The following is a 26,264-nucleotide window of genomic DNA, read 5'->3' on the forward strand; positions in this document are numbered from 1 at the left end:
CCCCCCTGCTCAACACAGGATCAGCCCTAACCATCCTAAAGCATCCAAGAAAAGTGTGTATCCAACCTATGCTTGAAGACTGCCAGTGTCCATCTATCCATCTATCCGTGTACCTACCTACCTACCTACCTACCTACCTGTCTGTCTGTCTGTCTGTCTATCTATCTGTGTACCTACCTACCTACCTATGACACCAAATTAGGAGGAGTAGAAAACACCCCGGAAGATACAGTTCAACAACATCTGAACATGCTGGGGAAATGAGCACACGAGAACAAGATGCAACTCAATAAGGAGAAGTGCAGAGTTCTCCCTCTGGGTCACAAAAGTGAGAAGCAGGCCTACTGGGTTGGAGATATGCTTCTGGGTAACCATTTGTGTTAACAAGATCTCGGGGTATTTGTGGACTGTAAGCTAAACATGAGCAGACAGTATGACGCGGTGGTAAAGAAGGTGAATGCAGTCTTGGGCTGTATCAATGGAGGCATCAGATCAAAGTCACGAGATGTCACAGTCCCTCTGGATACCACGTTGGTCAGACCCCACCTGGAGTCCTGGGTGCCATTCTGGAGGCCTCATTTCAAAAAGGACGTGGACAAAATGGAGAGGGTTCAGAAGAGAATGTCGAGGATGACCAAGCCCTATGAAGGAAGGCTGAGGGACTTGGGAATGTTCAGCCTGGAGAAGAGGAGGTTGAGAGGAGACATGGGGCTCTCTCAGCCCCACCTACCTCACATGGTTGTGGGGAGAGGAAGGGAAGATGATGGTAAGCTGCTCTGAGTAGTGGAAAGCTGCTCTAGGTGGTGAAAACCAGGGCATAAAAACCAAGTCTTCTTCACTATAAACATAAAAATTGGTACAGTATTTCTTCCTAATGCCTTCACAGTCTCTGAGGCCCTGTAAATTGGGAAAGTGTTGTCTAGTGATAAATCTCTCTCCAGTCGCGGCTGTTCTCCGAGGACATTATGCAATGACTATTCGACTCCTTATCAGAAGGCCTTTCAAGTCATCAAAGCCCCCGTTCCTACTGAGCTCTCTTTAGTCTGTAACAGGCGGATCCATCGACTGATCTGATTTCTGTGAGCCTGTGAAAAACCCCTTCTTTATTCCAAACGTTTCGACCTTCTTAGGCAGGCCAAATGATTCCTCCAACCAGCCCACTGTTACTTCGAGTTTTTCACTTTCTGCAAAAGAGGCGCTTTGCCCCCAGCCCATTCCACACAAGCCCATAATTTTCCACAATCGTGATACGAGCTGTTCTATTTCTGGCCAAAAGGGGTTCGGCAAAATGGGATGGAACAGTAGCCGGACCAATTGCCCCTTTCGTCAACATTAGATTTATAACAGACACCATTCTCTGCATTCTTCTCCAATGAGGACCCAGAGCAGCTCCCAGGATTCTGCTCTCCTGTCTTTCTATCTTCACAACAACCCTGTGAGGTAGGGCTTCCATGTCCCTCTGGGCAACCAGTGGGGGATGGGGGAGGAATGACTAAGAAGGGCAGGGAAGCCTAGCTGACGTTGCAGCAATTATGTCACTCCTGACGTGACCCAGAAATGATGTCATAACTTAGTGCCGTTGGGGTGATGCTCTGGCATTTGGGCCAAAAACATGATGGCGAAATTGGCTTCTACCATAGAGTTTTTGCCCCCAAACTAGAGTGTCTCCCCGATGTCTCAAACATGGCTATGTCATTTCTTCTTCTTCTTCTTCTTCTTCTTCTCCTCCTCCTCCTCCTTCTCCTAGATGGCACCAGACAGTAGATAAGAGGTATTGGGACGGCATTAAAGTGTGACAGAATTGCCTTTTACGTCAGTTATGCCTCTCCCCCCAAAAAAGGTCCAGAACTTGACGAAACAATACCCTCCCCTCCTGCAGACAGTCTGCACAATTCAGTAGGGCTTAATCAAACTGACACCACCAGAAATGCCTTGAAGAGGACTCAAGCTCAGCATTCAAAGGAAAACCCATTGTAATCACAGCGTCCATGAAGTTCTATTCATTACAAGATGGAGCCCACCGCTTTTTAAAAGAGCGATTCATCAAAACCATTCAGACCCAACATCTTTCACACAATTTCACATGTCTTTGCAATCCTTAGATTTTCATTAATCGCATTATCAAACTCGTCAAGAGCAGGAACCGAAATAAATAATCCTAGAGAATGAAGGAGACGGATCGTCCACCAAACTCTGACCTGTGTGCATTTTATAGGAGGACCACTGACTGGGGAAATAAGCCACCGGTGGAGGAGGAAGAAGAAGAAGAAGAAGAAGAAGAAGAAGAAGAAGAAGAAGAAGAAGAAGAAGAAGAAGAAGAAGAAGAAGAAGAAGAAGAAGAAAAGTTGGTTTTCCTACCTTGCTTTTCACTACCTCAAGGTGTCTCAAGGCGGCTTACAACCATCTTCCCTTACCCTCTCTGAAACCGACACCCTGTGAGGGAGGTGAGGCTGAAAGAGCTCTGAGAGAACTGTGTCTGGCCCAAAGTCACCCAGCTGGCTGCATATGGAAGAGGAGTGGGGAATCAAACTCGGTCCTTCAGCCACGATTCCAGTGATTCCATTTCAAGCACCATCCTTGAAGCCACCATGGGTCAACACCTGGCCACTCATCCTGGCCAAGAAAGCCATCGTTCCTAAGATCCTTGATCAAACACCATCCTACACAAAAAACCTCATAAGCTTGCGGTAGGCGCACTGTTTTTATTAAAAGTCTCTTTAGCTCTCATTTCACGCCGTGAGCGGTGCCCTGGCCATTATCTCTCTGGCGGGCCTTTGCCCCAACTTGGCCGTGCCATCAATTAGCGTCAAAAGAGCGCCGTGTTAATGACAGGGGCCCTTCGGTGCCTTAAATGGCATGCTGCTTTAAGACTCATGCCTTTACGACACTCTGTACCCTCTAAATATAACCCCGAGTTCCAGTTCGACAACGGCTGCGTATCGTTGTGATTTGGCTTCCCGTCCCTTCCGTGCTGGCTTGCATAGACTGATGAGCCGGCAGCCGAGCATGAGAGAAGTACAGTTGCGATGCGCCATTTCAGTTCAGGTGGGTTATTAAATGGAAACAGCCCCCATTCCTGGGGCAGAGGAGATAATGGGGAGGCGTGGAATGCAAAAGAACACAGCCAGGCTGCTATTCGTTTTTTTCTGGCAGATCAATTAGGGTGACTTTATTAAGCCACAGCTGGGGAGGCAACAGAGGACAGAACCCTCGGCGCTGTCCAAGGTGCTGGCATGGGGCTGTGGCTGAGAGGCCCTTTTTCTGCTAAGCTTATATGACGCAGTAGTACAACCGTCAGCGTGCCTCATAGTACAACGACTACTGACAATTTCATTTTTAAGGACCAGCAGGGATAAGCTATGCCCTAAAGAAGTGGCCTCGTCTACTGATTGCAAGACAAAGTATTTAAAAGGGTGCCATATGGAGGATGGAGCAGAATTGTTCTCTCTTGCCCCAGAGGGACGGACCAGAATGAATGGGATGAAATTAATTCAAAAGAAATTCCATCTCAACATCCGGAAGAAATTCCTGACAGTTAGAGTGGTTTCTCAGTGGAACAGGCTTCCTCGGGAGGTGGCGGGTTCTCCATCTTTGGAAATGTTTAAACAGAGGCTGGATAGCCATCTGATGGAGAGGCTGATTCTGCAAAGGTTTAAGAGGGTGGCAGGTGACAGTAGATGAGCAATTGGGATGTGAGCATCCTGCATAGTGCGGGGGGTTGGACTAGATGACCCATGAGATCCCTTCCAACTCTATTATTCTACGATTCTATGATTCTACGATTAAAGAGCCGCAGTCACGAGAACAGTGGCCCACAGGAAAAGAGGATGTCCCAGTTTGGGGGCAATAACCCCCTGCAAGAGTTCTAAATAAGTATCCACAGGCAAGGCAAGAATGGCAAAGAGTAGGAAGGAACACTGTGAAGAACGGAATTCATCCTGAATGATGACTCACTTGGAAAACACTTAAGGGGCTCCGAAAATAGCATCTAATGATCCTATCTTCTGAATGGTGAATGATTAATTTCTAGTTGCATACCAATTATGTTGTCTTTTCACTGGAAGGAGATATACTGTAAACCCAGGGAGTCTGGCTATCAGAGGACTGAAAGGAATCTTGGATTAGCGACTTGCAACAAAGAGGAAGTAATCTGTACGCCTTGTTTGGCATCTCTTGTTTTCCTCTGACTGCCACATGTGCCGATGACTCAATAGGACTTTTTTTTCAAGCTTCAAAGGAAGCCTGCGTTGCGTTGCTCTGTGTAGTTTGGAGGGTCCCTGCGGACCATACTGGATTTGGGTAGATAGATCTATGGTCGTACAATTAATTTATTTATTCCTTAGATTTTTAGGCCGCCCCTCTCTGAAAAGGTCTCAGGGTGGCTTACAGCAAGACGAATAATCATACAACACAAGCTTTTAGATCTTAAAATACAAGTCAAGTTCATGATCATTGGCCCGCCAGTTAAACCATCTCCCGGGCCTGATGTTGAAACCAGTGATGAGAATCGGCCCAGCTTTGATGCTGGCGAAATGGCCCGGGTAGGGAGTTAGGCAGGGGGTCCTTTCAGATGGATCGAGTGCAGCCTTGGTCTTAACCAAATGCCTGGTGGAAGAGCGCCATCTTGTAGGCCCTTCAGAACTTTGGGAGCTCCGTAAGGGCCCGGATCTTTGACGGCAGCTCATTCCACCAGGCTAGAACCAGGGCCGAAAAGGCCCTGGTTCTGGTCGAGCCCAGACTCGCTTCACATACTGTCAAGTTGCAACCAACTTAGGTGACTACCAGAAGAGGCCTTCAAGGCAAGTGTGAACCCAAAGTGGCTTGCCATGGCTTTCCTCTGCAGAGTCTTCCTCGTTGGAGTCCCATCCAAGTACCAACCTTGCTTAGCTTCCGAGATCTAACAATATTAGCCTGTGCCATGTCACCATCTCTCCCGGGTGGATATCAGCTTTACCATATACTTGCTGACAGATCTGCATCAGCCGTGTGCTTGCCACATTTCAGAGTGAGATATAGCTAGATCTCCAAGTGCACCCTGGAGCTATGCTGGTGCGGCTGGTCACATGATATCTACCCAGGCTCGGTGAGTTGGCAGAAATGAACCTCACTGTTTGTTTTTGTTTTGTTTTAGATTTCTATAACAACCCATCCAGGCATAGACAGCGTAGGGCAGTTGACAACACATTCATAGCATTGTTTGTATGAATAAGCTTTAAAGCAATAAATAATTTGCAGTTAAAAACAATTCAAATTAGCCAACTCCCATTAATCTTGCCTTCTATTTTTCCTTCTCCCATGGGGGCTGGGGGTTCGTGGAGGAGGGCCCATTCCTGTGATGTTGTTATCATTCATTGGCCCAAGCCAAACACCGGGTGGAAAAGCTCTGTTTTATAGGCCCATCAGAAGGGAAGAAGATCCTGCAGGCCCACAGCTTATCCTGGAGCTCATTCCACCAGGTAGGGGCCAGGACCAAAAGGGCCCTGGCCTTGGTTGAAGCCAGATGTGCGTCTCTGGGGCCAGGGATCACCAGCCAGTTCGTATTGGTTGATCTAAATTCTAGTACTGAGTCTTGGTGGCACTACCATCTCCTTAGGCCTTCAAGCGGATATAACCTAAGGAGCGACCTGCTGGATCAGACCAGTGGTCCATCTAATCCAGCATCCTGCCTCACACAGTGGCCAACCAGTTCTTCTGGAGGGCCATCAACAGGGCAGAGAGGCCGAGGACTTCATAAGAACATGATCCCTTCTGGATCAGATCAGTGGTCCTCTAGTCTAGCACCCTGTTTCACACAGTGGGCAACCAGTTCCTTTTGGCATAAAGGCTGAAGCCTTTGTAAGAACATCAGAAGAGCTTTGTTGGATCAGACCACTGATCCATCTAATGATCCTTCACATAGTGGCCAACCAGTTCCTTTGGAGGGCCAACAACAGGGCATAGAAATCAAGTTCTTCCCCTTATGTTGCCACCTGGCACTGATATTCAGTGGTTCACTGCCTCTGAAGACATAGTTTCCCTTTAGTCATCATGGCTAGTAGCCACTGTGGGTCCTCTCCTTCATAAGTAGCCCTGTATGCCAAACTTAATAGCTGGGAGCTGCCTACCTTCATGTCCATTAGTTTTCAACCAATAGTTTGTAGACCACTAGAGCCTCTTGTGGAACAGAGTGGTAAGGCAGCAGACATGCAGTCTGAAAGCTCTGCCCATGAGGCTGTGAGTTAAATCCCAGCAGCCGGCTCAAGGTTGACTTGTCCTTCCATCCTTCCGAGGTCAGTAAAATGAGTACCCAGCTGGTTGCTGTGGAGTAAATGGTAATGACTGGGGAAGGGAATGGCAAACCATCCCGTATTGAGTCTGCCATGAAAACGCTGGAGGGCGTCACCCCAAGGGTCAGACATGACTCGATGCTTGCACAGGGGATACCTTTACCTTTAGGCTATTCTAAAAGAAATCTCAGCTTTGGAGCCATGCATAGCTGTGCTGAGTACAACATTTGACCAGAACACAATTTGACTGAGTCGCATCAGTGCTGCAGAGAGAAGGAGAAAGACCAGCAGGTGGAAAGAGAGGAAGACAGAAAGTGAAGCAGGGAGAATGAATAAAAGGAAATAGGGCATAATTTATAAATCAGTTAAGAGGTTCCCATACAGTTGGGTCTGGAGAAAGCCGAAGACCTCTGGACCTTCTGTAAAAGCAAAAATGGTAAGATGCATTGTAATTGTGTTGTATTTCTTCCACTACCACCACTGGGAAATCCACAGCTCAAAAAATAACCGTCTAGGCTAGCCGCCATTACCTTAGAGTCTCTCCAGAAGAGCCTCTCCTTTTCCACAAGTTGATCAAACTACTGGAACGGCTTGTGGCCGAAGAAGACTTCCCGTCCCCAACATGCATGCGGACCACGGTGGAGGTGGTAAACGCACTGCGTACGTTCCTCTCCGGCTTGGCGAGGATGATGTACACCTTTGGTACGAACATGCAGCCGAGGGCCACGGTGGCGCTCAGGCTGACGGAAAAACACATCGTGATGATCTTATAGTTGCTCCCGAAATAAATCGGCACAAAGGCCAGCCAGATGATACACGTGGTATACATCGTGAAGGCAATGTACTTGGCCTCGTTGAAGTTGGCGGGGACGTTCCTGGTCTTGAACGCGTAGAAAGTACAGCTCAGGATGAGCAAGCCGTTATATCCGAGGGGGGTCACGACCCCCAAGTTGGTGGTGTTGCAAATCAGGTAGACCTCCCGGATGCTCGGGTAATCGTGCTTGATGTTCGGCGGCTCCATGATGAACAGGGCCACTATGATGCTCAACTGGACGCAGATTAAGATAAACGCAATGACCAGCTGGGCGCAGGCGCTCATGAAACGAGGCTTCTTGGTGCAGATCTTCTTCTTGCTCCCGGCCAGGATCCTCGCAATGCGGTTGGTTTTGGTCACGAGGGCGGAGTAACTCATCGCCGGGGAGAGGCCGATGCCTATGCGTTGAAGGTAGCAGTAGATCTGCTGGGGCTTGGCGATGAGGCAGAAAGTGCACAGGTAACCCAGAAAGATGCCCGCTAAGATGATGTAGCAGAGCTCCCGGCTCGAGGACTTGACCACCGGCGTGTCACGGTACAAAATGAAGATCGCGGTCACAAACATGGTCGCCAGGAGACCCAAGCAGGCAAACACCACCGCTGCGATAGGCTCTGGATCTCCCCATCGGAGGTATTGGACCGGGATTAAATCGCAACCTGGAAGAAACAGAGGAATATAAGTAAGTTGGCTGGTGATGGTCCAGCCTGGGAAATTCTAGGGAATTTATAGTTAGTAGAAGGAATCTGGGGAGTGATTCTTAAGGTTGCCAACTCTGGGTGGGAAAATTCCTGGAGATCCGAGGGCAGAGCCTGAGGAAGGAAGACTTTAGGGAGGGAACTCAGAGACGTTGCCACAGAGGGTGACTGATCTGTGAAGGGTGGACGTCAGATGTAATTCCAGGAGAATTCCAGGTTCTACCTGAAGGGAAGAAACCCTGGGCCACTTGGTCAGAGGCAGACATCTAACCGGGATTGCCAGGTGACAAATGTTACGCCTGAATTATTTGCAAGATTCCTAACCTTCTGTAAATTCCCTAGGTGTCCATCCTCTGCAGCAAGATCCGTGCCAGCTGGCTTTCCCTGCAAACCATGAATGGGTCCACCAAGAGGGAAGGGGTAAAGGCCCATGAAGCTGCAAGGTCCAGAGAACCTTGTGAGCTGGGCTTGATTCCCCATTCCTCCTCCACATGCAGGCAGCTGGATGACCCTGGACTAGTCACAGCCCTGATAGTGCTGTTCTTGCAGTGCAGTCCTGTTAGAACTCTCTCAGCCCTGCCTATCTCAAAGGATATTTGTTGTGGGGAGAGGAAGGGAAGGCGAATGTAAGCAAGACTCCGCGAAAAGTGGGGTATAAAAACCAACTCTCCTCCTCCTCCTCCTCCTCTTCCTGCCTGGTTTTGTTCTCATGCACAGTGCCTCTGGCCATTGGCTTAGAGCTCAAGGTTACAACTACAGCTAGTACCCTCTCTATGATCTATAACAACCCACTTCAGTCCTTTGACTCAGGGGTAGTCAACCTGTGGTCCTCCAGATGTCCATGGACTACATTTCCCATGAGCCCCTGCCAGCTTTTGCTGGCAGGGGCTCATGGGAATTGTAGTCCATGGACATCTGGAGGACCACAGGTTGACTACCCCTGCTTTGACTGACTGGAAATCAGTGTTCACTTGCAATGAGAGAGCCCTTGCTGCATTTTATCAGCCATGTGAAGAGGTAAAGTGAGAGAGTCTGGATTCCTAGAGAGACTTTTCACTCCCAAAGTTCCTTTAAGCCCTCTCTCAACACACCTGTCTTTGGTTTGCCATGGAGGTGAATGAGAACTAAATCTCACTGAGGGCCAGTTTGGTGTAATACTTAAAAGTGGAGGCTCCTAATTTGGCGAGCTGGGTTCGATACCCCGCTCCTCCACATGCGGCTAGTTGGGTGATTTGGGTTAGTCACTGTCCTCTTAGAGCTGCTCTCACAGAGCAGTCCTGTCAGAGCTCTCTCAGCCTCACCTCCCTCACAGGGTGTCTGTTGTGGGGAGAGGAAGGGAAAGCGGTTGTAAGCCGCCTTGAGACTCCTTTGGGTAGAGAAAACTGAGGCATAAAACCCAACTCTTCTTCTTCTTCTGAGTTCAGAGGGGCCTTTTTCGCCGTTCTCAGTGTTTGCAAGTCCCTTTGTACAGTTTTGATACGCCAACCATCACCCCTCCCCCCCTCCCTAGGTCAAACAATGTGGCCGTTAGCCAAGCATTAAGCTCACTGCAAAACACCAGAGAGCAAGCACCTTTGCTCTCCCACTCTGTTTGATTGCATTTCTGGATAATTTATTGCTACACACCAGCCATTATTTCCCTTTTAGAAAGCTGACACGTACCTTCCCAATCAACCTTGCCACAATAGTTATGATTACACCATCCATGAATTATCTACCCCTCTCCCGGCGTTGAAGCCTCACGGAGGTTCTGTTGAGCCATTGGCTTCAATTGTGCAGAGAAACACACCCAGGCGCATTATGCACCTGAAAGAATGTTGGGCCAAGGTCCCCTTTGAGTGACAACATGTGGGTGAGATGCCAGCTCTGGGTTGGGATTCTGGGGTTGAAGTCTGGGAAAGGAAGGGACGTTTTTTGGAAAGGAAGGACCTCAGCAGGTTAGGAAGCCATAGAGTCCACCCTCTAGAGCTGAACTCTGTTGCCTGGCGATCACGTGGAATTCTGGAATATCTCCAGGCCCTACCTGGAAGGTGGCAACCGTAACTGTAGTCACACACATACCCCATAAAGATCTGCTCAAGAAAATTGATGCTTTGTAGGCTTGCTAACTTCCAGGTGGAGCCTAGAGGCCTCCTGTTATTACAGCCAATATCTGGCAACAGAGATCCAACTCCCTGGAGAACATGGCTGCTTTGGAGGTTGAACACCATAACATTATATCCCACTGTGCTCCCTCCCTGCCCCAAATCCCACTCACTCCTGGCTCCAGCCCCAAAGTCTCCAGGAATTTCCCAACACAGAGCTGGCAACCCTACCCAGCGTCCGCCCTCAAATCTCACATGGGTCACCCTAGAAGAAGAAGAAGAGTTGGTTCTTATATGCCACTTTTCTCTACCTGAAGGAGGCTCAAACCGGCTTACATTCGCCTTCCCTTTCCTCTCCCCACAACAGACACCCTGTGAGGGAGGTGAGGTTGAGAGAGTCCTGATATCACTGAAGAAGAAGAGTTGGTTCTTCTATGCCACTTTTCTCTACCCAAAGGAGTCTCAAAGCGGCTTAGGATCACCTTCCCTTCCTCTTCCCACAACAGACACCTTGTGAGGGAGGGGAGGCTGAGATAGACTTGATAGTACTGAAGAAGGAGAAGAAAATTTGGTTCTTATATGCCGCTTTTCTCCACCTGCAGGAGGCTCAAAGCGGCTTACATTTGCCTTGCCTTTCCTCTCCCCACAACAGACACCCTGTGGGGTGGGTGAGGCTGAGAGAGCCCTGATATCACTGCTCGGTCAGAACAGCTTTATCAGTGCCGTGGTGAGCCCAAGGTCACCCAGCTGGCTGCATGTGGGGGAGTGCAGAATCGAACCCGGCATGCCAGATTAGAAGGCTGCACTCCTAACCACTACACCAAGCTGGCTCTCTACAATACATAGTACATCTCCCACCCCCATACAAAATGCTTTCTGTTATATTAAGATTACCAAACCGGTAGTTCCTTAAGTCAAGTTTCCTTCAGCCAGATGCTACTTATGCTAATGGGTGGAAAGTTGGTGTTTTTTTTACATTTTGTTCATGCAAATATAATTTTCCAGCGCTATATCTTTTCTTTTCTTTTTTTAAAGTCGAGCCGAAGAGAAAGCAGCCATGCGGCAGAGAAGAGTCTGTAAAAATAACTTGGCTGACAGCTCCGAGCCGGGAGATGGCTGAAGCTGATACACTTCACATGTGAAAGGGGGATGCTAATTCTCCAGCTTTTCTCGGCATGTTTTCCAGGACGGTCAGGATGGCCTGGAGTGAAAATTGGGGAGCTGATGCTGAAAGCAAGACTTCTTCTTGGATGGTCGCTAAAGGCTTGACTACAATGAAAAGATGGGAGGTTGGTGATCAGATGCCTCCTGGGTTCAGTTTTGGGCACCCCAGTTGAAGAGGGATGTTGACAAACTGGAATGTGTTCAGAGGAGGGCAACAAAGATGGTGAGGGGTTTGGAGACCAAGACGTAGGAGGAAAGGTTGGGGGAGCTTGGTCTGTTTAGCCTGGAGAGGAGACGACTGAGAGGGGATCTGATAACCATCTACAAGTATTTAAAAGGCTGCCATATGGAGGATGGAGCAGAGCTGATCTCTCTTGCCCCAGAGGGACAGACCAGAACGAATGGGATGAAATAAATGCAAAAGAAATTCCAATCAAACATCCGGAAGAAGTTCCTGACAGCTAGAGCGGTTTCTCAGTGGAATAGGCCTCCTCGGGAGGTGGTGGATTCTCCGTCTTTGGAGATTTTTAAACAGAGGCTAGATAGCCATCTGAAGGAGAGGCTGATTCTGTGAAGGCTCATGGGGGTGGCAGGTTACTGTGGATGAGCGATAGGGCTGTGAGTGTCCTGCATAGTGTGGGGGGTTGGACCAGATGACCTAGAAGGTCCCTTCCAACTCTAGGATTCTATGATCCTGTGGTGGAGTGGGGAATCAAACCTCCAAATTGGAATATGCTGCTCTTAACCACAGCTGATTGGCTGCAGGTGGAGGAGTGGAGCACACTTCCTGGTTTTCCAGATTGTAATCCGGCACTCTTTCACCACTACCCCACGCTGGCTCCCACAGAACACGCTCTGCTCCCCAACTCATTTCTGCCTCCACGTCACTTTGGATTTTCCTTTGTGTGAAATCTGATGGGGCCTTGCCAGGAACTGAAATACCAGTTTAGCCTCCGGCACCAGAGCTGTTACCCTGTTCTCATAGAATCATAGAGTTGGAAGGGGCCACACAGCCCATCTAGTCCAACCCCCTGCTCAATGCAGGATCAGCCCTAAGCATCCTAAAGCATCCAAGAAAAGTGTGCATCCAACCTTTGCTTGAAGACTTCCAGTGAGGGGGCGCTCACCACCTCCTTAGGCAGCCTATTCCACTGCTGAACTACTCTGACTCTGAACATTTTTTTCCTGATATCTAGCCTATATCGTTGTACTTGAAGTTTAAACCCATTACTGCGTGTCCTTTCCTCTGCAGCCAGTGGGAACAGCATCGTGCCCTCCTCCAAGTGACAACCTTTCAAATACTTAAAGAGGGCTATCATGTCCCCTCTCAACCTCCTTTTCTCCAGGCTGAACATTCCCAAGTCCCTCAACCTATCTTCATAGGGCTTGGTCCCTTGGCCCCAGATCATCCTTCTTTGGGTACCCCCATCCTCTTTTGGGGACCTTCTTACTAGCATCCAGTTATAAGGCTACACAGCAGAACTGTCCATCAGCCAAACGGAGAAGCAGCTCCCTTTCAGGGGCGTCTTTAATTCACTCTCAGATCAATTAGAAGCTTTTCTTACAGTTATAATAAAATGGACTTTTCTAAATGTTCAGTCATTAAATGCAGCATTTAAGGAATTTCGCAAGCGGCAAAGTATCTAGCCTCCTTGTTCTCATTTCAAAAATCAAATTGCCAGCACATTTAGAGGACATTAAGAACGAGAAATGCCAATATGGCTGGGAGGTGAATCAAAGGCTTGTGTAATTAATTACGTCTACTCTATTCTTGTCCTGCCAGATCTGGAGTTTTGTTTCTGCTACTCAACAAGTTGCACAGAATGTGATGTTCGGGCTTGGCTACCGTAATGTTCTCTTCGTGGATTGCCCCCTGAAGACTGTACAATCAGAAATGCTTGTTTCCTTCTTAGAGGGTGTAGGTCAGGGAAAGGGACACACTAGTTTCCCTTGATATGTGAAGGACAGCAAGGGATCTTATTTTAAGGGGGAACATGGGGTCCTCCTTAAATTATAATCATCTCCACATGACAGATATAATCTCCCTTGGAAATAATCTGGGGCCTAGAGGCCAAGTTCTATGAGGAAAGGCTGAGGGATTTGGGAATGTTCAGCCTGGAGAAAAGAAGGTTGAGAGGGGACATGATTGCTCTCTTTCAGTATTTAAAAGGATGTCACTTAGAAGGAGGCAGAGAATAGTTCTTGTTGGCAGCAGAGGAGAGGAGACGCAGTAATGGGTTTAAGCTATGTGTAGAGTGGTACCGGCTAGATATCAGGAAAAAAAAAATTCACAGTCAGAGAAATGCAGCAGTGGGATCAGCTGCCTAAGGCTTTGGTGAGCTCCCCCTCACTGGCGTTCTTTAAGCAGTAGTTGGACAGATACTTATCCTGGATGCTTTAAGGTGGTCATGCATTGAGCAGGAACTGGATGGCCTGGATGACCCCTTCCAACTCTACGGTTCCATGAAATAGCAGCTTCAGAGGGCAAAATTATGGAATCACATTCCGGATGAACTTCTGCTTCTCCAGAACCCAGACTCCTCCCTCTTCCCTTCCAGGCTCCGCCCCCATATGTCTAGGTATTTCCCAAGCTGGTCTTGGCAACAGCAAAGAGATTGCTGGTGAGGGCCAGATGGAGAACCCTTTGGTTTGCAACTGGGCATCCTTCACTGATAACCAAATGTCCTTAGTTGACACCATTTGTTTGGATGTAGAATTAGGTGTAGAATTGGGTGTAGAATGGTTTGGGTGTAGAATTGAGTGTAGAATGGTTTGGGTGTAGAATTAGTTGTAGAATTGGGTGTAAATTGTTTGGGTGTAGAATTAGATGTAGAATTGGGTGTAGAATTGGGCTTAGAATTGTTTTGGTGTAGAATTAGAATTGGGTGTAGAATAGAATCAGGTGTAGAATTGTTTAGATGCAGAATTGTGTATGTGCATCCAAAGTACCCATGTTTTTAATATTAGTTTCCCTCCACTTACCACAACTTCAACTGGAGCTGAATTGTGATTAATATCCTGTAAACTTATGAATGAGGGAATGCAGAATGCTATCTATTTTTTTAAAAAAGTCTCAGACTCCTGGCAATATCCCCAGTTGAATCCTGTCTCAATTAATCATTCCTGCGGTGCCAAAAAAAATAATGAATAATTAATCTTGACCACTAAGCAGGGAAAAAAAAGAGAGTGAGATGGAATCATATTTCAGATTGGCCAAGCCAGACCCAAAAATGATTTTTAATTAGCCATTGGAATTCCTGGCTCACAGCAAAACTGCAGTTCAATTGAGGACCCAGGAAATGGAAAATATGGAATGGTCCAAATGAAATAACTTGGGTAATGACTTGGCTGAAGTGCATATACTTTGGTAGGCAGGGCTGAGTGTGCCTCCCACTTTTTCAAAATGGGGATTTAAGAAAATAACCCAAATGACGCCAAGGAAATCCATAGCACATGCACACAAAGGTTATAAGGCTCTGGGGCTTGATTGCACTGGACAATTGAGGGATGCCAGCCTCCAGGTGGGACTTGGGGACCTTCTGGAATAAGAGGACATTGTGAGAAATTAAAAACAAACAAATCCCTTGGACTGTTACATTATAAAGTAGAAGAAGAAGAAGAAGAAGAGTTGGTTCTTATATGCCGCTTTTCTCTACCCAAAGGAGTCTCAAAGTGGCTTACAGTCGCCTTCCCTTTCCTCTCCCCACAATAGACACCCTGTGAGGGAGGTGAGGCTGAGAGAGCCCTGATATTACTGAAGAAGAAGAAGAATTGGTTCTTATATGCCGCTTTTCCCTACCCGAAGGAGGCTCAAAGCGGCTTACAGTTGCTTTCCCTTTCCTCTCCCCACAACAGACACCCTGTGAGGGAGGTGAGGCTGAGAGAGCCCTGAGATTACTGAAGAAGAAGAAGAGTTGGTTCTTAGATGCCGCTTTTCTCTACCCGAAGGAGTCTCAAAGCGGCTTACAGTCACCTTCCCTTTCCTCTCCCCACAACAGACACCCTGTGAGGGAGGGGAGGCTGAGAGAGCCCTGATATCACTGCTCGGTCAGAACAGTTTTATCAGTGCCGTGCCGAGCCCAAGGTCACCCAGCTAGTTGCATGTGGGGGAGTGCAGAATCGCACCTGGCTTGCCAGATTAGAAGTCCGCACTCCTAACCACTACACCAAACTGGCAAGAATGTTCCCAATGGGAGAAAGATGAAAGGGAACAAGGCAACCAATTATAATCATAGAACCATAAAGTTGGAAGGGGCCATACAGGCCATCTAGTCCAACCCCCTGCTCAACGCAGGATCAGCCCAAAGCATCCTAAAACATCCAAGAAAAGTGTGTATCCAACCTTTGCTTGAAGACTGCCAGTGAGGGGGAGCTCACCACCTCCTTAGGCAGCCTATTCCACTGCTGAACTACTCTGACTATGAAAATTTTTTCCTGATATCTAGCCTATATTGTTGTACTTGAAGTTTAAGCCCATTACTGCGTGTCCTCTCCTCTGCAGCCAACAGAAACAGCATCCTGCCCTCCTCCAAGTGACAACCTTTCAAATACTTAAAGAGGGCTATCATGTCCCCTCTCAATCTCCTTTTCTCCAGGCTGAACATTCCCAAGTCCCTCAACCTATCTTCATAGGGCTTGGTTCCTTGGCCCCAGATCATCTTCGTCGCTCTCTTCTGTACCCTTTCAATTTTATCGACGTCCTTCTTGAAGTGAGGCCTCCAGAACTGCACACAGCACTCCAGGTGTGGTCTGACCAGTGCCGTATACAACGGGACTATGACATCTTGTGATTTTGATGTGAATCCCTACACTAACCGCAAATAACTATGACCAGAGCATGCAAAGATGTAAATAAATCCCAACCCATGGAAGAGTGACTTCTGTGTAAGCCTTCAACTCGATACCACTTATCTTAAATCAGTGGTTCTCAACCTTCCTAATGCCGCGACCCTTTAATACAGTTCCTCATGTTGTGGTGACCTCCAACCATAAAATTATGCCAGGGTTCTTTCACAGAAATTAAACCAAAACTGACCCATGGCGGGAAGATCCAGTGTTCATGATTGCATATAAATTGTTTCTCAGTTCAGTTCTGCCTCTTGCCGATCTCGCTCTTTTCCGCTGCTCCGGACAGACGAACGCTCTATCTCGATCTACCCCGCAAGGCTGTTGTGCTTGCCCTGCCACGACCCCTGTGAAAGGGTGGCTCGACCCCCAAAGGGGTCCCAACCCCCAGGTTGAGAACCAGTGTCCTAGACGTGAAGGGTTATCTCAAGAGCCACTAACATGACATCATTTAGAAGCAGGAAGCAGACGAGCCTACCTGTGAGGTCCTCCGTGGGCCAGGATCCCAGTTCGCATGCCTTGCATGTGTATTCGTCAGAGACAAATTCGTTCTCTTTGCATCGCGTGCAAGTCCAGCAGCAGCTGACCTCTCCTTTGCGGATCACCTAGAAGAAGAAGAAGGAGAGTTGGTTCTTATATGCCGCTTTTCCCTACCCGAAGGAGGCTCAAAGCGGCTTACATTCGCCTTCCCTTTCCTCTCCCCACCACAGACACCCTGTGAGGGAGGGGAGGCTGAGAGAGCCCTGATATTACTGAAGAAGAAGAAGAGTTGGCTCTTATATGCTGCTTTTCTCTACCCGAAGGAGTCTCAAAGCGGCTTACCTTCACCTTCCCTTTCCTCTCCCCACAACAGACACCCTGTGGGGTGGGTGAGGCTGAGAGAGCCCTGATATTACTGAAGAAGAAGAAGAGTTTGTTCTTATATGCCGCTTTTCTCTACCCGAAGGAGTCTCAAAGCGGCTTACCTTCACCTTCCCTTTCCTCTCCCCACAACAGACACCCTGTGGGGTGGGTGAGGCTGAGAGAGCCCTGATATTACTGAAGAAGAAGAAGAGTTTGTTCTTATATGCCGCTTTTCTCTACCCGAAGGAGTCTCAAAGCGGCTTACCTTCACCTTCCCTTTCCTCTCCCCACAACAGACACCCTGTGGGGTGGGTGAGGCTGAGAGAGCCCTGATATTTCTGCTCGGTCAGAACAGCTTTATCAGTGCCATGGCGAGCCCAAGGTCACCCAGCTGGCTGCATGTGGGGGAGCGCAGAGTCGAACCTGGCATGCCAGATTAGAAGTCTGCACTCCTAACCACTACACCAAACTGGCTCTCCTAGGAGCCCACCTGGGAGGAACACGGGATCACAGGCTCGCGCACAAACAGAAAAGGTAATGTTGGTTTTCATTTCCATTTTTGCAAAGGGAAGGAAGTTTAATGAACTGCGAGGGGTCTCCAGAACAGATCTTAAAAAAACAAAAAAAAAAACAATCCAGCAGGCTCATGGCTATCTGTTGGTCTTAAGGATGCCGCTGGACTCAAAATTTGTTCTGGATCCGCTTGAATAAATGTAAGTTTACCTTTTTTTGTGACATAATTCTTCGGATATTTATTTCCTGCATTCAGGATCATGCTTCTAGGACTGGAGCGCTATATTAACCAAATCTCCCAAAATAGGGCAGGGTAGGCTATTGCAGTGACCCCTGTCCAGACCCGACCTCCCAGTCCCTTAGGGTTGCTCATCTTGGCTTTCTCTTGTGTCGTCCCGCTCTGCCCCTGCTACTGGCAACACAACCTTTGTAACGAGGCTGCCTCTTTCCAAGGCTAATGGAGCCCTAGTTGCTCAGATATAAATGGTTGTGTGTGGGGGTGTGTGTGTGGGAACTGTGCAGCTGTTGGCCTCGTTTCCAGATTTATCCTGATGCCGTTTCCAACCCTGGATAAAAGTTATTAAAAAAAAAAACAACCACTGAGCTATTGCTGAGGGCAAATGGGGATTGAGGAGGAGAGATTTTTAATGGAAAGGAGTCAAGATCGCTTTGACCAAGTCGTCTTGCGGCTCGAAGCCGGAGCATACAGAACTTTTAATTAAAGCTCTCCTTCAGGACACGACTCGCATAACAATCGGGCTGCTCCTTTACCTTGATCTCTCCTTTCTCGCAAGGGTCGCTGCAGACCGACCGGATGATGGTGTTCTTCTTGGACCAGACCTCATCGTCATCCATTTTCAATTCCCCGTTGTCCCAGCTGCCAACGTTGATATAGTCGAAATAATCCTTCCCCATCTTCTTGAAATTCATGATCTCATACCTGCCAAGCAAAGATCTCAGTTGAGTGTGAGAGGGAGACACAGAGAGAGAGAGAGCTATTGAGATTTTGCTCAATAGCTATAGCTTTAGGATGCTTAGGGCTGATCCAGCGTTGAGCAGAGGGTTGGACTAGATGGCCTGTATGGCCCCTTCCAACTCTATGATTCTATGAGATTTGCAAGTGAGGACAAGCTGGTTGGTGAGGAAAAAACATGGTCAGGTACAAAAGTGGGGCAGGATCTCTATTAGGAGCAAGGGACCATAACTCTGGGGTTCAGTTAATTTCGAGATTGCGCAGGACTGGATGAAGTCATTGGACTACCCAAGTTGATGTTGTCCCATCTGGCCAACAGCAGTTCTACAGGGTCCCTGGTTGATGTCTTTCATGCACCTGCTACTTGATCCCTGTGGGAGCTTCCTTGGAATCACAGAATCCTAGAGTTGGAAGGAGCCATACAGGCCATCTAGTCCAACCCCCTGCTCAATGGTTTCTTGACTAGGCAGGACAATTATTTTTAGTATATATTTGTTAATGTGCCTGTGTTAACATTGATCAGGTAATTTGACCTGGTGGAATGAGCTCCCGGGTGAGCTGTGGGCCCCGTGGGAGCTTTCTGCGTTCCGCAGGGCCTGCAAGATGGAGTTTTTCTGCCAGGTCTACAGTTGAGGCAGGGTAGTGAGGAAGATCATTGCCCCCCCCCCCATTTGGGTGCCTTTGGATGCCTTCTGGGTGCCTCTTCGAGTGCTAGAAAACAATAGCATGCTGGCAGGGGCTCATGGGAATTGTAGTCGGTGGACATCTGGAGGGCCACAGTTTGCCCACCCCTGACGTAAGGTAAGCATTTCATTGCATTTAACCAGTGCGGAAATCCCCTCATTTCCCCTGAAAGCCACCCAGGGAAAAGGATGGAGACAGCAAGCAAAATGGAAATGCGACATTTATTCGCTAGGCCTCAGAAACAAACCCCACCATGTTGCACCGCCTAAAATATCATTTTCATGTTGGGGATGATATGAGTGAGGTGAGACCTTTCCAGGCTGTTCACCAGAGAAGCAGAGACAGGCAGAGGTGAGGACAGAATTTATTTGACTGCCAGAGGAAATTCTTAAAGCTTTCTGATGTCCTTTTAAGGTGATCTAAAGGATAGCCTGACAGGTGTTCTCTGCCTAGCTCGCTAATTCATATTCTAAATCTAAAATGCATGTAAGCTCCTCTGTAACCCCTGGGGAAGTCTGTTAGCCCACTCCACGTATGCTCACAGGAATGGTCAAATAGCAGTTCATTGTTCAGTCGTTTAGGCTGCATGGGCAGAGGGAAATGAGCGAATGCACATGGCAGCCATGGAGAGCCAGCTTGGAACAGTGGTGAAGGGCTAGTCACAGTCCTGTTTGAGCTGTTTTCACAGATCAGTCCTGTCAGAGCTCTCTCAGCCTCACAAATGGCCTTAAGTGGCAGAGTGCTCTCTCCCTATTGGAGGCACACCCCCAGGGAATGTCAATCAGGTAGGGAGTGAGATGTCTGCACACCATTTGAACAGATTGGCCCTCATTGGCAGAGTGCTCTCTCCCTATATGTGGCACACCCCCAGTGAGGGCCAATCAGGTAGAGAACGTCTGCATGCAATTTGAACTGATTGGTCCTCAGGGAGGGTCAATCAGGGCGTGAGTTGTCTGCATGCAACTTCAACATTATAATGTTTAGTGAAATAATTTTTGGGGAGCTTTGCAGATCCACTTTTTCATATAATTGGTTATACCTGTAAGATGATATAAAAGGTGACTTGGTGAAGCTCCCTTTAAGAGCTGTTGTTTTGTACCTTGCTTTTTACTACCGGAAGGAGTCTTAAAGTGGTTTACAATCACATTCTCTTCATCTCCCCACAACAGACCCCCTGTGAGGTAGGCGGGGTTGAGAGAACTCAACTCTTTCAAACTGGGACAGGCCCATGGCCACCCAAGCAGTCCTCAAATGTCTCAGAGGAGCTGACAATCACCTTCCTTTCCTCTCCCCACAAAAAACACTCTGTGAGGTAGGTAAGGCTGAGAGAGCTCTGAGAGAACTGTGATTGGCACAAGGTCACCTGGCTGGCTGAAGAGAGTGGGTGGCCCCTCAATACAAATTAAGACACTGTAGATCAGGCTTTCTCAAACAATATTTCGTGAAACCCTAGGGTACCTTGATGGCCCTGAAAGGGTTTCTTGAATGGGTGGGAGTTAATTTTTTTATATATATTTGTTAAACATTTATCAGGTAATATGACATATATGGTCACGTTGACCTGCCCCCTCCCAAAATGGCCAATGATGGACCTGGAGGGGGAGGGAAGGGGAGTGTCCCCGAGGGGGTATGTACACAGCTGTGTTTCATAGAATCATAGAGTTGGAAGGGGCCATAGAGGCCATAGAATCATAGAATCATAGAGTTGGAAGGGGCCATACAGGCCATCTAGTCCAACCCCCTGCTCAACGCAGGATTAGCCCAAAGCATCCTAAAGCATCCAAGAAAAGTGTGTATCCAACCTTTGCTTGAAGACTTCCAGTGAGGGGGAGCTCACCACCTCCTTAGGCAGCCTATTCCACTGCTGAACTACTCTGACTGTGAAAAACTTTTTCCTGATATCTAGCCTATATCGTTGTACTTGAAGTTTAAACCCATTACTGCGTGTCCTCTCCTCTGCAGCCAGCAGAAACAGCATCCTCCTCCAAGTGACAACCTTTCAAATACTTAAAGAGGGCTATCATGTCCCCTCTCAACCTCCTTTTCTCCAGGCTGAACATTCCCAAGTCCCTCAACCTATCTTCATAGGGCTTGGTCCCTTGGCCCCAGATCATCTTCGTCGCTCTCCTCTGTACCCTTTCAATTTTATCTACGTCCTTCTTGAAGTGAGGCCTCCAGAACTGCACACAGTACTCCAGGTGTGGTCTGACCAGTGCCGTATACAATGGGACTATGACATCTTGTGATTTTGATGTGATGCCTCTGTTGATACAGCCCAAAATGGCATTTGCCTTTTTTACCGCTGCATCACACTGCCTGCTCATGTTTAGTTTACAATCCACAAGTACCCCAAGGTCTCGTTCACACACAGTGCTACCTAGAAGCGTATCCCCCATCCCCCAGCCATCTAGTCCAACCCCCTGCTCAACGCAGGATCAGCCCAACCATAGTCTGCACTTCTGGGGTTTCTCAAAGCTAGATGTTTCAAGGGTTTCTCAATGATAAAACAGTACAGAAAGGCTGCTGTAGATTATGTACCAACACCAGATGAAGGACGCTATCAGCTCAAAGGCCTACAATTAACACTTTCAATGACAAGTGGAAAAATTGCCCGGATTGAGAAATATTTACAGTACCGTCCGGGTGAATCTCCGTTCTCGTCAAACGAGATCATGTCCCCAGACACCCCCGTGAAGTTGGCCTTCATGAGAGCATCCAGCAGTTTCCGTCCATCGATGGGCTTCATGGCGTCACAAAGGCCTGCGTAGCCCGGGCACAGGATCGTCTGCATGTTGTGGAGTCCGTAGGCCATGGAGTAGATGGCGTTGATCACGAAGCCCATCTTGGAATCTTGCACGTGCTGCGTCCTCAAGGTCAGATTCCCTGTTGAGAAACATTGCCCAGGGCAATTAGTAACGTTTTCGGCCGCAAGCGAACTCGGCCAGGCGTCCAGGGTATATTTAGGTAACGCCACAGGTTCCTCTTGGTTTCCGGATGCAAACACGAACTCTGAAGTGGGGCTTGTCCGCGGGAGGTCCCCATCTTTTCAGAAGCCATCCCACCCGTCCTGCTGCGGAATGGCTACAAACCAAGTCGCTGGCAACCCTACAAAGAGGCTCGTTCGAAAAGAACAGTCGGAAGAAAATGTTCCCTGGCACAGTCACCCGAAAGAGCCGCGAAACTTCCCTGCCACCCAAAATATTACCATGACGACCATATATTGTGAGCCTGCCCGAGTCGCACACCAGCCGCAAAGCGTGGGGGAGGTGTAGGGTGGAAAAGGCATTGTGCTACCGTGTGAAGCACCAAGAGGTTCTGTTTAAATCCGCGGGAGATCCCGGGGCCCGAGGCCCTTCTAGGACAATGGCCTTTAGAAGTCATTCAAAATGGAACTCACCCACACCTTCGGCTGGAAGTTAATGAGCAGTGTTCTCTTGGAAAGGAAGGTGTTTGAAGGGGGAGGACGTGCTTCTCCCCAAAGGAGCTATTGATACGCACCAGTTATTCCGGACGGGGGTGTTGCTGCATCGCTTTACGTAATCCTGCAGCATTCTGCATCGCAATCCTCCTTTTACTGCCCTTGTTTTGCAAACATTTCTCTCTCCAAGATCTCATTCCACGTTGACCCATCAGCCTGAACATCTGATGCCCCCCCTCCCATCCAATTCCTACTGTATTACTTCAAGCATGATAGAGGGAAGGATTTGAGAGCAAGCATTGGAAAAAAAATTGGGAAGGGGGAAGTGGGGAGACACAGGAAAAAAACAGGTGGAAAGAGAGACACCGAATGAGAAAACTGTGGAAGTGAAAGTCAGAAATTAAGAAGCGTTGGTTTTTAGTAAAGCAAGTTTATAATACTGCGAGGAAGCAACACAGAAGGGTGAATGCCGTGCAGGGTGAATGCCATGCAGGGTGAATGCCGTGCAGAATCAAAAATACTATGATGTGATGAAACCAATGCCACATATAAAGTCTTTTTTTTTGCAAACTTTTTGCGATGTTTCCTGCCATGCATAATAACCCCTGGAATGAATTCCTGGGGGTGAAGCCTGGGGACGTCACGGTTTGTGGAAGGGAGTGAATACAGCAGGGGGATGATGTAAGGATTCCAGCTTCCAGGTGGGACCTGGGGATGTCCTGGAATTGCAGCTCAGAGATGGCAGCTTTGGAGAGTGGACTGCCTCATTTTACCCCACTGAGGTTTTGTCCTTCCTAGGCTCCATCCCCAAATCTCTGTATTCTCCAAACTGGATCCGGCAACCCCAACCCACATTTGACACCAGTAGTCAAGAGGGATGCCACAGAGTCTACCTTCTAAAGCAGCCGTTATCTCCAAGGGGGCAGAGCTCTATAGTCTGGAGCTGTAATACCAAAAGATCTTCAGGACTTTCACAGGGTGTCTTTTGTGGGGAGAGGAAAGGGAAGGTGATTGTAAGCTGCTTTGAGACTCCTTCAGGTAGGGAAAAGCGGCATATAAGAACCAGCTCTTCTTCTTCTTCAGTAATATCAGGGCTCTCTCAGCCTCCCCTCCCTCACAGGGTGTCTGTTGTGAGGAGAGGAAAGGGAAGGCAATTGTAAGCCACTTTGAGACTCCTTCAGGTAGAGAAAAGTGGCATATAAGCACCAAATCTTCTTCTTCTGATGTTGCTGTCGGAAGGAAGCTTTCGCATTGACGAAGAGCAACTGGGGCTATTTTCCCTCCTTTGACAGAATGCAGATAAGTGGCTATTTTGACAAACTGATGTGACCCACTGGGATGGGGAAGTGTGTTGCGCAGTGCTTGCAAAAGCACAAAAGCCACAACCACAGCGGACTGCGTTGAGGGAAAGAGTCAGGAGCCCCTGGTTGAAAAAGGAAAAGAGAGGAAGTCCTTCATTAGAAGAGCCTTGATTGTCTATATTCAGTGCTTAAAGTAAACAAAACACTGGAATAATTATCTATGGACAGCATTTCAGGCACTGTATCATGCGCAAAATTTTGGCTCTAATCCAGAGAGCATGTGAAAACAGATACACCCCTGGGAAAATCAGCTTTCTTTATGCAAGGAACGAGGAGAATTAAGCTGCGCACTAGAAATTTGTTTGGCGTGCACAAGACGGAGTTGCACATTTGCACATAAATCACTAGCAGCATTTGGAGATGCCAACCTCCAGGTAGCTTCTGGATGTCTCCTGGGATTACAATGGATTTCCAGGTGACAGAAGTCAGGCCTTCTGGAGAAAATAGCTGCTCCAAGAAGTGGTCTCTGGCATTATAGCGGTGGCCTCCGCAGGGCTGCACCTGGCTGCGCATGCGCGGCTGCACCATGCGCGGCTGCAAACGCATTCATGCGCGCATGCATGACCAGATCGCGCACGCACGTTTGCAGCCGCACATGGTGCAAACGTGCAAACGCGCATGTGCAACCCAGCCGTGCATGCACACATGCACGGGAGTGCTGCACATACATGGCATGCGTGGCTGGGCGATCACTCTCCCCACCGCCACCGGTCCGCAGGCTAGAAATGTTGCGGACCACTGCATTATAGCACATCAAAGTCCCTCCCCAAGCCCCGCCCCCTCAAGCACCCCCCCCCCAATCTCCAGATATTTCCCACTCTGGAACTGGCAAACTGAAGCAGCATCTCCCATCTGATTGCAAACCTCTGGGCCACAACCACTGGTAGGCCTGATAATGAACAAATGAATTGAAGTATGTTTAATAAACTCATCTAGGTCAATCCATACTTCCCTTTCGTAAAGAGGCTGTTGAGATTTCAATGCAATGTTCCCTTCCCATTGTTCCGTGCTCTTCAGATGTACATTCAAGCAACTGACGGGTGATAATTGGCTCTCTAGAAAAGGCTGGAAGGTTGTTAGCGATGTAGGGAACCATCTGGGAGGCAGTCTATGCGTAGGAAATAATTTCCACACAATACGGCCTTCTCGTATATCAGGTGCGCACTCTTGGTGTGGCTATTTGACAGGCTCCCAGTTTGCATAAGCGTGTCACGTGGAGACGGATCTAGCCAAAGTAAGTTTTGGCCTTCGCTTCCTCAGGGCTTGATAATAGCCTTGCTAAGAGGAATTCTCTTTAATTCCTCTTCTCTTAATTCTCTTAGTTCTCTTAATTCCTATTCTCCTAGTTTGTCCATGAAATCCAACAACCCATCTCCTTTGCTCTTTTGAGGACTTCAGAATTTGTTTTGATTCACTTACGTTTAGGGATGGCAACCCCCAGGGTACGCTGGGATTACTGCTCATCTCCCAACTACAGAGATCAGTTCCCCAGGAGAAAATAGCTGCTTGGGGGGGGGGGGTGGACTCCGTGGCAATGTACCCCAATGAGTTTCTTGGCTTTCTCAGACTCCATCCCCAAATCTCCAGGCGATGGATTTGGCCACCCCTACCCCTCCATCCAACTCTGGTGAGGTGGGGGATGGATCTAGCAATCCTATATTCTGGTTATCTTAATGGGGCCTCCTATCCCTTGGTGCTGCTTCCTGCTGTCACCCTTCCAGTCACCCTGGGACTAATCTCATCACTCACCAGCACCATTACAACATCACTGGCAAGGTTTCCCAAGAGTAGGTGAGTTGCCCACATCCAGTGGTCAAGCCTCGTTTGGGTCTACAGAAACTTGAATAGAGAAGGTACAAATAGGTAGGGTCTGTATAAATCCATCATTTCATTCTGCAGATCCTCAAAGTCCGGCCGGGCCTTCCCCAACCAACCTATCCACCTGCTAGGGCACACCTCTGTGGTGCGGGGTACCCCACCCCCTCACACACAAAAATATGTATGTGCTGAAGATGCATAGGTGCGTAGGACACAGTGGAGGATCCACGTATGACCTACCCTCCTGCAGCTGCATTGGTATCTGGTTGAATTACGGATCCAGTTGGAAGTGTTGGTTCTAACCTTCAATGTCTTATGCAGTCTGGGCCCTGTGTATCTAAGGGATCACCTTTCCTCATATGCCCCCAAAAGGACTTTAAGATCATCCAATACCAACATTTTGGTGGTCCCTGGCCCAAGGGAAGTGTGTCTGGCCTAAACCAGAGCCAGGGCCTTTTTGGCCGTGGCCCCAGCCTGGTGGTATGAGCTGCCAGTGGAGACCTGGAACCTGAGGGAACTATCCAAGTCCTGCAAATTCTACAAAATGGTGCTCTTCTGCATTTCATTGTGTCTGTTGTACGGAGAGGAAGGGAAGGCGATTGGAAGCTGCTTTGAGACTCCTTTGGGTAGTGAAAAGCGGCATATAAGAACCAACTCTTCTTCTTCAAATCTCCAAGAGTTTTCCTACCTGGATCAGGCAACCATAGCCCCCCACCAGTGACCAGAGGGGACCCGGCATCCCTATATCTAAAACAAGTGAAACAAGCCGAGGGACTATTTAAGTGT

General features: G+C 48.3%; 1 protein-coding gene across 5 annotated transcripts in view; it reads right to left on the reverse strand.

Annotated features, from left to right (window-relative positions):
* GRM5 (glutamate metabotropic receptor 5) overlaps positions 1 to 26,264 on the reverse strand; it is a 287,732-nt gene that overhangs the window by 24,931 nt on the left and 236,537 nt on the right. For all 5 annotated transcript variants that reach the window (XR_013231702.1, XM_077341416.1, XM_077341418.1 and 2 more), the window contains exons 5-8: positions 21,518 to 21,764; positions 17,996 to 18,164; positions 16,347 to 16,473; positions 6,797 to 7,736 (exon numbers count right to left, since the gene is read on the reverse strand). Coding sequence is in view for 4 of the 5 variants with exons in the window: in XM_077341416.1 (XP_077197531.1) it covers positions 6,797 to 7,736; positions 16,347 to 16,473; positions 17,996 to 18,164; positions 21,518 to 21,764 (1,483 nt within the window). In the remaining variant the exon portion in view is untranslated. The remainder of the gene's footprint in view (positions 1 to 6,796; positions 7,737 to 16,346; positions 16,474 to 17,995; positions 18,165 to 21,517; positions 21,765 to 26,264) is intronic.

This window comes from Paroedura picta, chromosome 6 (assembly GCF_049243985.1).
Source record: "Paroedura picta isolate Pp20150507F chromosome 6, Ppicta_v3.0, whole genome shotgun sequence".
Classification (NCBI taxonomy): Eukaryota; Metazoa; Chordata; class Lepidosauria; order Squamata; family Gekkonidae; genus Paroedura; species Paroedura picta.